Source organism: Gavialis gangeticus, unplaced genomic scaffold (genome assembly GCF_001723915.1).
Source record: "Gavialis gangeticus isolate Ggan-Ray unplaced genomic scaffold, GavGan_comp1, whole genome shotgun sequence".
Classification (NCBI taxonomy): domain Eukaryota; kingdom Metazoa; phylum Chordata; order Crocodylia; family Gavialidae; genus Gavialis; species Gavialis gangeticus.
The window spans coordinates 4285775-4298266 of NW_017729032.1; the positions used below are offsets into that span (position 1 = coordinate 4285775).

Genomic DNA, 12492 nt, shown 5'->3' on the forward strand with positions numbered 1-12492 from the left:
TCTGTGGATTCCTTAGATCTTAAAAACCAGCTTGGGTAAAATATACGAGAAGGAGGGAGGGATTCAGCCGGCCTGTGACTGCATCAAAAGAGACGCCAACATAAAAGAAAGTCTCTGATCCTGTTTCAGTCATGGTTTAATTCAAACGCTGCTGATTTCCTGCGTCTGCAAGCAGGGCGGGTAGCGAATGTTTACCTGGTTCTGCTAACAATGCGGATGTATTTTCATAGGTCATCAGTGTCCCAGAAGGAGACTTCTTCTTCGACTTTGTCAGACACCTTACAGACTGGATAAAGAAAGCAAGACCGGCAAAAGATGGTAATTGTAGCGTTTTGCAGTTCGTGCTGTCTCCTTTCCCTGGCACAAGACTGGTGCGATATCTCACAGGGTCCTGGTGGCCATTTAAAGATGCTCCTCTTCCCGGTAGTTTATAAAGGCTATACTCTCATGTGTTCAGCATCGTGTAATGTTTTGGTCTTGCAATTCTGCATGTAAGAAAAGATCCACTCGTATAAATTTACTCTTGGCTGCCTGGTTTCTCTGAGCAAGTGCACTTTAATTAACAACCAGCATTTCTCCAAGATCTAGCAACCTACACATGTAGTTAGAGAGTACTTAATTTTGCTTCAGGAGTCGATGTTGCTGCCTTGTGGGGCCCATTAACTCTACTGTGCCCACTCGTCTTATTCCTGTTTCCACTCAGGAGTCTCTAGGCATCATAGGAGGGGAGGGGATCTCAGGAGACCATGTAGTCCTAGCCCTTGCTATCGTGTCTGTCTCAACCGTCCCAGTGAAGTCTTTATCTAACCAGCACCTAAAATCTCCCAGTGAGTGAAACTCCACAGCCTCTCTAGGCAGCGTGCCCCAGCACATAGCCACCCGTGTAGTTAGAAAGGTCTTTCTGCTACCCAGGCTAAACATCCCTTCTTGCAATTTAAGCTTATTCCTTCTTGTCCAGTTTTCTATGAACCCAGAGAACAAGTGATTGCCATCTTCTTTCTAGCAGTCCTTGTTTCATATTTGCAGCCTGTTATCAAATCCCCCCTCAGTCTTCGCTTCTCCAGACTAAATCATCCTGATTCTTCTCACCTTTTTCAGGTGTCAGGTTTTCTAGACTTCAACTCATTTCTTCTCTGAACTTTCTCCACTTTGTTCACATCTTTTTTTTTTTTTTTTAATTATGGTGCTTGAAAGTGGGCTCAAGATGCAGGCAGGGCTTCACCAGTGCTGAACAGAGGGAAAATGTTGCATTCAGCCCTCCTGTTAACACATCTCTGCCTGCTACGTGCACTTATGTTTGCAGCAGTATTATATTGTCAGCTCATCCTGAGCTTGTGACCCGCCATAACCCCCATATCCTTCTCTATAGTACTGTAGCAGTTGTTCCCCAGTTTGTATTTGGGCATGTGATTGTTCCTTCCTAAGCGCAGGACTTTGCACTTGTCCTTATTGAATTTCATTCTGCTTTTTTCAAACCATTTTTCCAATTTGCAAGGCCATCATTCTGTTTTCTTATGGATCTGCTAAACCACCCAGCTGGAAGTCATCTGCTAATGTAATAAATAACTTCTAGTTCTCTGACCTTATTCCCATTACATCTTGCATTAGTCTGAGGGAACCAGTTGATTGCACCACTAATTTCCCTCTTACAACATTGCTAGATTCCCATATTCCTTCTGCTGCGTAAGCCTTTTTTTTCAAAATTGTGATCCTCGCTCCTCTGGGCTTTTGTCTCCATCCATCTTTGACCTTAGTTTAAAACCTTCTTGGGTAGATTAGTATATCCATGAGCAAAGATGCTCTTCCCCTTCTTCATTAGGCAACGGGCATCTCAGCTTTCTGCAGGTCATCTTCCTAGGACACCACCTCTCGGCTGAGGAAGCCAAAGCTCTGCAGGCCACATTGTACAACCGTACATTGATCTCTAGGATACAAGTGTCCCTTTGCAAGCTGGACCAGTGACTGGAAGGAGAAGTGAAAACGAAACCTATGCCCCTGTCTCACACCTTCCAACCCAGAGCTTTGTAGTCACTCTTGATCTGCTCTGGATCAAACCTGGCAGTAACATATAGCTGAGCAGCATATGGGGCTAGTAGTCAGAGGATAGGATGAGTTTTGGCAAGAATCAGGGATGTTTTGTGATTGTAGAGGTCAGGAGGACTGAGGACTGGACCGTGACATTGAGGAGTGCCTTCCCCTGGAGCAGTAGCATAGCTAGGGTGGGGCAAATGGGGCACCAGCCCCTGGCACTGATGTAGAGGGGTCACCAGTATGGTCCGCTCCCCTCAGGAGTCTTTCCACAGCAGGCAGAACTGGCCAGTGGGAGCTGGGCAGGGCAGCGCCATGCCCAACTGTGTATCTGGTGGAGGAAGGTGGGTGGCAAGACACCCCTTCCACCTGGGGGGCTTTGCCATGGGAGGGTCAGCCCTGCCCACGCGGGTAGGAGAGGGTGAACAGGGCACCAGGACAGGCCCCCAGCACTGCTGCCTCTCCCCCACTGGCAGCACCCCAGGCCATGCAGTAGCAGCTGCTGCTCAAGTGAGGAAAGCCCAGGCAGGTAAGACTCCTCTCCCTCTCCCCCCACTCCTTTCTCCTTTCTTCACTACACCCCCACACCTCCCGGGGACTGGAAAAAACATCAGCCTCTGCCATGAAGACTAATGTTTCCTGGGTATCTGTGCCTGCTGTTCAGACTTCATCACATGTAGAAACCCGCAGCATTCAGACAGACACTCTGCAGCTTTCAGCAGGTGGCTTTAAAGCCATCACACTTCTGTTCCCCTGCTTTAGCCCTCCTGCTTTTCCAGTCCCAGACTGCAAGAGGAGTCTCTGGGATGGTGGTGAAAGCTGCCATCTAGTGATCCAAGCATCTATTACAAGCCGATTCCTTTCTCCAGGTATAGTGCCTTCTCTCACCTACCAAGTGTTCTTCATGAAGAAACTGTGGACAAACACCATGCCTGGCAAGGATCCCATGGCTGACTCTATTTTCCACTATTATCAGGTACGCCATGAGCCTGCAATGGTTGGGGGCCCTCAGTTGACTCAGAAAATTGGTAATGGTTGTAGCTATGATATGCACAAATGTTGGGCTGAGGCTTGTTTCAAAGGTGGGGAGCAAGCTCTTGTGAGCACCAGTTGCATCCAACATCCCCTGCCCTGGCCTCCGATAGCCAGGCCAGGGCTCTCGACAGGGGGATTGCAACCTCCAAGGAGGTACCATTGCCCTGCCTTTCCCCAGCCACTCCCCACAGGATAGAAAACCCCTGCACTAGTGCCACTAGCCTCTGAGCTACCTTTGCCATCCATGAGCATTTACCTCTTGGGACAACCCAGCATATCTTTTCAAGTAGCCACCCTCTCCTGGGACACAGTCATTTAGGAGGTGCTGGGTGATGGCAGTCACCCCATCACTGCCAATGGCTCTCCTGTGCAGGAATTACCCAAGTACCTGCGGGGCTACCACAAGTGCAGCCGGGAGGAGGTCTTGCAGCTGGCCGCGCTCATCTACCGTGTGAAGTTTGAGGATGACAAGTCCTACTTCCCCAGCATACCCAAGCTCTTGAAGGAGCTGGTGCCTCAGGACCTCATCCGGCAACTCGCTCCAGATGACTGGAAACGGGTGAGCCACACTAAGCTATTCCCATGGCCCAGCTCCTGGATACTCTTGTGTAACAGCTGTCATCTTACTCAACTAAGGTTTCTGCTTGGGGCTGTACCATCCTCAGGGCCTGTACTGATCAGCCACAGCAAGGGAACCAGTAATGCACCCCACCAAGGGGCTAAACTTGCACCCTCTGTAGCTGTTACTACTAGCAGAAGAGAGGCCTTGCTACAGCCACTGTCCCAATGTGCGCAATGACACACAAGCACTTAGGAGAAGACAGCCCATGCCCCAAGGCATGTACATGCAAGCCAGACAGGGAGGGAGGAAGGGTTATTGATTCTTCCCATTTCCCAGGGGGAAAACTGAGGTGTCTGGAGCCACAAAAGGGCTTAGCACATCAGACCTGGGAACTGACCCACAGCTCCTGCAGCTTAGGTTCATTCCTCCTCCACTAGACCACTCTGCTTCACAGCAGCAAAAGCCCTTAGGAAGCAAATAAAACCTCCACGGTCTGAAAGCCCTACATACTTCCTACAGGCATGTTTCTATCAGCTCAATGGCTGATACCCAGAGGAGTGCCCAGTGGCTCTCCATTAACACAGAAGACTTGATGGTGACATTTTGTGGTTTCTGGTCGCTCCCATAAGCTCTCGATGTAGCCGGCTGCCCTTTGCATTAACACATCAGCATTCTCGGTGGCCTCGGGAGCCCTGTGGTAGCCCCCGTGTGCTTTCTGTTGCAGTCCATCGTGGCATATTACAATAAGCACGCGGGCAAATCGAGAGAAGACGCCAAGCTCACCTTCCTGAAGATTATCTTCAAGTGGCCTACATTTGGATCAGCTTTCTTTGAAGTGAAGGTACAGGGTGGGAGGAGCAGGGACACAGGGAAATGGTGGGTGGGCTCCACAATCCCTCCCCAGGTGCGTGCTGGAAGGGGAGCCATGGAGGACCCGTCTTGCAGCAACCTGGGGTCACAGCAGAGGTTGCCAGGGTGCACAGCAGTCAGAAACTCACTTTAGCAGAGCAGGACTTCATCTCACTCCTCTTTACATCCCCAGATGGCACTTGCCATAGGCAGCATCTGGGCCATCAAGGCATCAGTCCTCACTTGCAGTCCAGCACAGAGAAAGGAATGAGGGCACCCCCATTTTACCAACAGGGGACTAGGGTGCAGGACAGATTGAGCCTCTGACTGGGACTTGGGTTCCACATTGGGTCAAACGTCTCCTGCCAGGACTGACCAGACTAGGCTAGGCAGAGCAAAGGGAAATGTTCAATTTAGCCCAGGGCACAAGGGCTGTGAAGAGAGAGGGGCCAGCTGGAGCTTTCCAGCGTGCCCCAGTGTCACTGGACCAGTAACAGGACAGTTCCCTTCCCTGCTGCCTCCAACAGCAAACCCAGCAGGGGAAGGAACAGAAAAGCCCAGAGCCTGAAACCACCAATAACTTCCTTGTCCACTCACTTGGGTGCACATGGGCGAGTTGAGGGTCAGTAATTAACTGGACGGCTCTCACCATACCAGCAAAGAGGCTCTGATTCACTTGAAGCTCCTCTGAAGGTTACCCCTGAGCACCGAAACCGCTCTTGTTGCTCTTTCTGTTCCCCCTGTCACGTCATGTCCTTTATTACAGCAAACCACAGAGCCAAATTACCCAGAGATCCTCTTAATTGCCATCAACAAGCATGGAGTCAGCCTCATCAATCCCAAAAACAAGGTGAGATGGGCACCGTGGGCAAGGAACGGGCTGCAAAGGGCAGGACATCTTGCTACAGTCAACGTCCTATTGCGTGCAATGACATATAGGTACTTAGGACAAGATGATCCATGCCCTAGGCATTTACATGCTGGCTGGACTGAGGGAGGGAAAAAAGGAGATTTATTCTCCCCATTCTAGGCCCATGTTCCCAAACCTGTTGTGGGGAGAAAGGCCTGGAGGGGCCGCAGAAAAGCAGCCCGATTGTCAAAGGTACAGGACAGTGTGTAATGGGATGTGCCCAACCGGGGACATGACAGCTGTGGTTCGCTGTGTTTCCCCCCAAAAAAACAATCATTACCCCAGACAGAAGGTGGGGTGAAAATCCAGATCTGCGTTCATCGCATCAGCATTTCTGGGGCTCTTCAGCATGAAGGGTTCACTGTGGCTCCTGCCAGGCTTTAGGGGTGGTAATGCTGACTGCTAGCCATGTAGTCTCCCTTTGAAAAATACAGTGCAGTAGTCCATGTGCTCACTGGGGTAGCCCAGAGGAGAGCAGGGCCCTGTCCCCATGTCTTCCCCCTCCGCAGCAGGGCCTGCAGCTCTCGACTGCATGAGGTTTGGCCTCACCTTATGGTGCCTCTGGAAAAGACTAGAGGTTCAGTTCCCATGCATCCAGGACCCTGCATAGGAGAGGACTATTGGGCTCTGCAACAGCCGCTTCATTGTGACACCTTAGTTGCAAGGATGTGTGTAACCTGCATCTGCAGCTTGGCTACACGATGACACAATAACTCCGCAAGCCCCCTTGACCACTGATGGGGGAGAGGGGGATGTAGGGAGGCCTGAGGGGCTATAAACACGCTTCTCAGGGTGAAATGGAGACCTGGAAAATTTAGGCTGAATACAAGCACAACATCCAGCCACTAAGATGTCTTATGCACTTGTCCTTCGAGAGGAGGAGGGTGGGGACTCCCCATGCACCATCACCAAGCCTGAGTAAAGCACCACTTCCTTTCCCAGCCCCTCCATGTTAGGGAACCGTGGATCCAGCCCAAGGAGAGCTGGCCTCCATGAGCTCCTGCGTATGACATTCACCCCTCCCATCCCATCGAGTCCACAGGAGCTCAGAGCGAGTGGCTGAAACACAGCAGTCTCTTCCCCCTGTTTTCTCAGGGAATGGGCATATGGTCAGGTCATTGCTGGGGTGCTGATACTGCATGTCAGCTGCCTGTGTGCACTCCCCAACCCATGTCCAGTGGGAAGAGGTTTACCCCTCAGTCACGAAAGTGGGATCAGCAGCCTTGCTTTTATCACAGAATAAGAGCCTACACGCAGGCAGTGATGGCAAAGCAGCTGGCATGCTGGCTTCCCTTGCAGTAGCTGGCTCTTGTGCCCAGTACCCTTAGGTGGGGCGGCTGGGTATCACCTTCCCACCTCCATAAATGTTCCTGGGTCTTTGTGGTGGAAAATGCCGAAGGACGGGATTGAGTTGCAGCTATCAGGATGCACTGAGTGTCTGTGCTTCTGCCCCTGGCAGGATATCCTCATCACTCACCCCTTCACCAAGATTTCCAACTGGAGCAGCGGCAACACGTACTTCCACATCACCATTGGCAACCTGGTGAGGGGGAGCAAGCTGCTCTGTGAGACGTCCCTGGTAAGAAGAGTTGGGGCAATGTGGGGAGCAAAATCCTGCCTTGCGGAAGAGAACGGCATGTTTCTGGAGCTGGCCGGGTTTAAAGTGGCTGGTCCAGGCTGCTCAGAGAGTGGGAGGGATGGAGACAGATTGAGAGAAAGAAAGGTGCAGTGGCCGGACATGCATAATGCAGCACATGGCAGCATGTGTATCGGCACAGGGTGGAGCTAAAGATCTGCTCATGGAGGCCAGGCCTGCTCATGGGGCAAGTGGTGGCAGCACCTGTGAAGTCAGTGGAGCTGCTTTGTTTTGCATCAGTGGTAGATTAGTACATGAATGGCAGCGCGGATACCTCTGTAGCTGTTGCACTGGACTCGGTTGCCACCGCATCTGCTGACTCCTTCCAGTGGAGCCAGGGTGGTGTGTGGTTGGACGTTTTTCCAGCCAGCTGAGTTGTAGACCCATAGAGTCATAGAGAAGCTGGCTGGAAGGGACCTCCAGAGGTCATCTAGTCCAGTCCCCTGCCCGAGGCAGGATCATCCCGATCCAAACCAGCCCAGACAATCCATAATCTCAGCTCTACCTAAGACCACCATCAACCCCAATACAACGCAGACATCACACCCTAACCTGCCACAGGTAAAGTGGGGGAACCCCGGCAGACAACATCCTGCTTCTATAAAAGGTTGTTAATATATGCTCAAGAGATCCCCAGGGCAATGACCCCCACTGCAGGGGAAGGCAACCCTCCGCACCACCCCAGTACATACCAGTCTGACGATGGAGTACAATTTCTTCCTGACCCCAAATATGGCATCAGTCTGACTGAGCAAACGGGGAAGACCCTCCCGCCAGGAACCTCCAGCTTTGGTCCCAGCAGGAGCAGTGGCACAGCCCAGCCAAAACCTCCAGTGTTGGCTGTAGCCAACACCCAATGCCTCTCAGGGTGGCTTAAAAACACCTTGACACATGTAGCAGAAATAGGCAGCAAGTGGGCGGCATTGCCATCGCAGCAGTGCGCAGCTGTGGATTTTGATACTGGCCTATGGCACAGCAAAGAGCAGATGTACTGTGGGCCCAGATGGGGCCTTGAAGCTATTCCCCAGATCCTGCGCCCAGGCATTGCATAGACATACAGGCATTACCAGACGGCGTGAGACCCTGTCTCCAATTCCAGCCAGGACCAGAAAACTCTAAAAACTCCAGTGTTGGCCAGTGTAGGATAATCTCTCTGCCTCGTTAGAGCCAGCCGCTCCCCTTTAATGGGTAGCTATCAGCTGAAGCTCCAGTTATGAGGTCCAGTATCCCCGCCAGCAGTTGTGTTGTCACCAGACACTCTGGATAGTCTTGACATGCACAGACACATCCAGCGCCACTTTGACTCCCTTTGCCTCAACTGATGCCTGTGCCACAAGTCTCACAGTTTGATACAGTCCGTTCATTGGCTGTGAATTTGGCACTTTTTCAGGGACCGTGGCTGGCTTCTTGCTTTGGGCAAGGGTTGGGGTGAGGGGCATCCCCTGGGGAACACATGCAAAGGTGGGAAGGTGGGGAGAGGACAGGGATGGTCAGGGATGGGCTTGGAAATGGGGGTGGAAAAGAGGGGAGAGGACAGGGATGGTTGGGGATGGGCTTGGAAATGGGGGTGGGAAAGAGGGGAGAGGACAGGGATGGTTGGGGATGGGCTTGGAAATGGGGGTGGGAAAGAGGGGAGAGGACAGGGATGGTTGGGGATGGGCTTGGAAATGGGGGTGGGAAAGAGGGGAGAGGACAGGGATGGTTGGGGATGGGCTTGGAAATGGGGGTGGGAAAGAGGGGAGAGGACAGGGATGGTTGGGGATGGGCTTGGAAATGGGGGTGGGAAAGAGGGGAGAGGACAGGGATGGTTGGGGATGGGCTTGGAAATGGGGGTGGGAAAGAGGGGAGAGGACAGGGATGGTTGGGGATGGGCTTGGAAATGGGGGTGGGAAGGTGGGGAGAGGACAGGGATGGTTGGGGATGGGCTTGGAAATAGTTGCTTTCAGGCAGCATGAATGAGCAAGCAGGTGTAAGGCTGTAGAGGTGGGTGACATGTCTCATCTCCCCTCGCTTTCTGCCAGGGCTACAAGATGGACGACCTCCTGACGTCCTACATCAGTCAGATGTTAACAGCCATGAGCAAACAGAGGAGTGCAAAGGGGAGCAAGTGAATTGAAAGAAGCCCCTGGCAGGTGACCCTGGAGCTAATTCACCAGCTGAGGCCGGTGGGGTATCCCTGCAGCTGGGGGAAGACCTTTTCCTCCCAGATGTGGAAAATGAGCCGGACTCCACATGGCAGCTCTTCAGACTCTGACATGGAGGGCTCGAACCCCACCTCCCCTTCCAGCGAGGATGACTATCTGTGATGATGACCTCCAAACTCCCCCTCTCCAGCTGTTGAACCCCGCTGCATTCTAGACCTCAAAGCTTTCCAGGTGACGCCACCGCTCTCAGACAGTGACTGAGCAACAGAGAAACTCCAACAGGATATTTATCATGGCACCAAGAGAATGAAATGGTGAAGGACTGTGAGGAAAAGATGAATCATTCTCAATAAGGAGAAACTGATCCAGATGTTACAGGTTTCTGAGATGTTCCAGGCCTCAAAGACTTGCAGATCAGTAATGCAGCCCTACTCCAGCATGAAGCAAGATCCTGTGAGCAGCCTGGGCTTATTTTGACGGTTACAAAAGACCATCCATTTTCTGTTCTTAAAAAAAAAAAAGCAGCAGCAATGTGCAGGGGGTAAAAAAAAAAAGTGCATTAAAATAGGATTAGAAGTAGGTGAAAAAAACCACATACAGAACAGAACAAACCACATGTAAACCAGGTGGTATCATGAATGCACTGAAGATTGGGCGCATTTTGCTGGAAATATTTAAAGACCAAGTTTTGAAGTTCTGGTTCTTATTCTTTTATTTATTTAATTTAAAAAAAAAAAAAAAAAGGAAAAGTTAAAAAAAAAACCACTGGTTTCTGGCAGGCTGACTCTGGGGCAAGTCAATAAGAAGGCCTTGCTCAGCTCCAGAGGACTAACCCAGTAGACTCGCTCAGAGATACATCTTCAAAAGGACAAGACTGAGGTTGAATGGCCACAGGTCAAGCTTTTCTAACCTGAGAGCAGCCTAAAGCTCAGCACCCGATCCCAGTGGAGCAGCCTGGGAATGAAGCTGCTGAGATCAATTGACCCCTCCTTTAGGGCTACACCTGCTAGGAGGAGCGTGAGTTGCAGCTAGAAGGCTACACGTAGAAGAAAGGGTGCCCAGCTTTAGGTCCCCAGGTCTGGAAAACCTCAACTGAACCATGCCACGGTGTGTGCAACCCTGCATTTTTCCGGTGCACTGCTGTTCCTTTCTTTGCAAAGCAAATGCAGTGCAGCGTTGCATGTATTTCAGCTGCGCTCACTGCACAGCTGTTGTGTAACATCAGTCTGAGGTAACGGAGGAGGGCAAAGATGCTGGAAGTGAAGAATAAACCTTGGGTACCAGTCTAGTAACAGTCCTTCTTGACTGATTTGCCCCGGCGCTGGTAGGCTGAAACCCTCCCAAATCCCAATTTTGACTGGCTTCCATCTCTCAGTTAACTAAACCAAGACTTTACTGCCAGCCAGCCCCAGGCTCTGGGCAGCACCTGGATCCAGAGCTGAGCTGCGTTGTGTAGAAACATCCCTCCCTTTTAAATGTAGCTCTTCTGAGCTGGTGAGGGTGCTGCTGACAGACCGGTGCAATGAAGGCTAAAAAACTGGCCCTGGCAATGCAAATCCGAGTGTTTCCCAATGCAGAGGAAACAGCATGTTGCTCACCTCATACAAAGAGCTCAACACCTCTATAATCCTCCCCAAGATCACAGGCTATGTCCACCTGATCCTACAAGTGGCCTCCAATACACAAGATGCCCCTGAGATGCCCCCTGAGCCTCTTCTCCCAGCAGCACTGGGTTTCAGCTGCAGCTAGGGACATCACCTTCTGTTTTAGGAGGTTTCCTGTTGCATGGATGAGCAATAGAGATAACCACAAGGGATGCATTTGTTAGAACAAGGTGGGGCCACGTACAACCAGCGAGAGCACAACAGGTTAGACTGCAACGGCTCCGAAATCTAAGTCTAAACAGAATTCACGCATTGAACACATCTGCTCATCTCTTGTGTCCTATGTCTGTGTAACAAAAGACCTCCATCAGTTGGGTCCTCTGATGAGGTGGGAATCGGCTGATTTCACCGGGTTTTGGGTCTGGCCTCTGGTTTGCACAGCAGGTTTGCCACCTGCCAATCAAGTCCTTCACCTCTGGGGCTGTTGCGACCAAACATCTTAAAGACGGAAGGGCCCTTACGCATCCTACCCAAAGGCTGGCTTTGCTACACCTAAATGATGGCACAGGGACTCCGTGTGTCGCCAGGTAAAGTGCAGACAGGGCTCAAAGGGTCGTGTGGCTCCCAACAGGCTGCGCTAGCAAGCAATGAGGCTGAAAGAACGTGGCATCAGGCGAGGCCGTAGGGTTCAACTGAGAAGCGATTTTGGCTCTGGTGCCACTAATGCTGAGTGGCTCTCCATAGACATGGGCTTGGTTCTCTTGGTACCTTTGGGTGAGCTGGGCTAGTTTGATAATCTCCTTTTTTTAACTCTACAAAGCCCTAATCCCAGTAACTTCCTCGTCTGCTTCCCCTGTTCTGCCTTCCTTCCATTCCTCTGCTCTCAGCACATCCTGCTCATTGTCATGGCCTAGTTATGCACAAAAAGCAAGACTTCCCAAGGGGCCAGTACCAAATTAACTCCTGCTGTAGTGCATGAGGCACAGTAGCATCCTGGGGTTAAAGAGGTGATCCTCCCTCCCACCTCCTCCCCAGCCCGGGTTGTTCCAGCAGCCTAATACAGCCGCTGGGCTGCAATTTTGCTCCAACTCCCACCAGAGTCAATCAAAGCAACTCACCTGAAGCCGTGTGCCTTGCACTGAGATAAAAGCAGCATGAAAGCAGAACTGAGCTCCCTGCATCACCGCCATCATTGGCACTTTCCAGGTGAAACTCCCCCTACTAACTGCAATGCTTAATATTTCACCAGTGACCCACTGCAGCCTGCTGCCCTGTCCCAATCCAGGTACTCTTCCCTTCCAGCTGCCTACTCCAGAGGTCTCCAGCAGTGTCCAGCTGTCTAGTGCTCTCACACGCAGTAGACAGTACGTCTCAATGGTTGTGCCACCTAGAGCCATTCACCGCCGTGCAGGTTGTCATGCAAGAGCCTCGTTAACACGTACCGGTCGTAATTATCCTGAGCGTGTGTTTCCTGTGTCTGAAGTCCGTTTGGAATCCATGTGTGTGTCATACCGTGTGTGTCTTAGAGCCTGTTTGTTTGTATTCACACAAGTGGTGTAACATGAAAACGTCTGTCCCGGTGAAATACTCTAATAAAAAAATAAAATAAAACCGTGCATGGGAGGCTCTTCACTGAGCGATTGAAGGAGCTTCATCACTTCGGCTTAATGACGAGAAGGCAATGGGAAGTTCATTGCTTGCAATGACCCCCCCCCCCCCCCCCC

General features: G+C 51.4%; 1 protein-coding gene across 4 annotated transcripts in view; it reads left to right on the forward strand.

Moving 5' to 3' along the window:
• The window catches only part of MYO7A (myosin VIIA), a 217500-nt gene extending 205116 nt beyond the window's left edge, over window positions 1–12384 (forward strand). For all 4 annotated transcript variants that reach the window (XM_019524863.1, XM_019524860.1, XM_019524859.1 and 1 more), the window contains 7 exons: window positions 231–318; window positions 2898–3004; window positions 3437–3622; window positions 4350–4466; window positions 5241–5324; window positions 6844–6963; window positions 9042–12384. In XM_019524863.1, coding sequence (XP_019380408.1) covers window positions 231–318; window positions 2898–3004; window positions 3437–3622; window positions 4350–4466; window positions 5241–5324; window positions 6844–6963; window positions 9042–9131 — 792 coding nt within the window. In that variant the 3' untranslated portion in view covers window positions 9132–12384. The remainder of the gene's footprint in view (window positions 1–230; window positions 319–2897; window positions 3005–3436; window positions 3623–4349; window positions 4467–5240; window positions 5325–6843; window positions 6964–9041) is intronic.
• The last annotated feature ends 108 nt before the right edge of the window (window positions 12385–12492 follow it).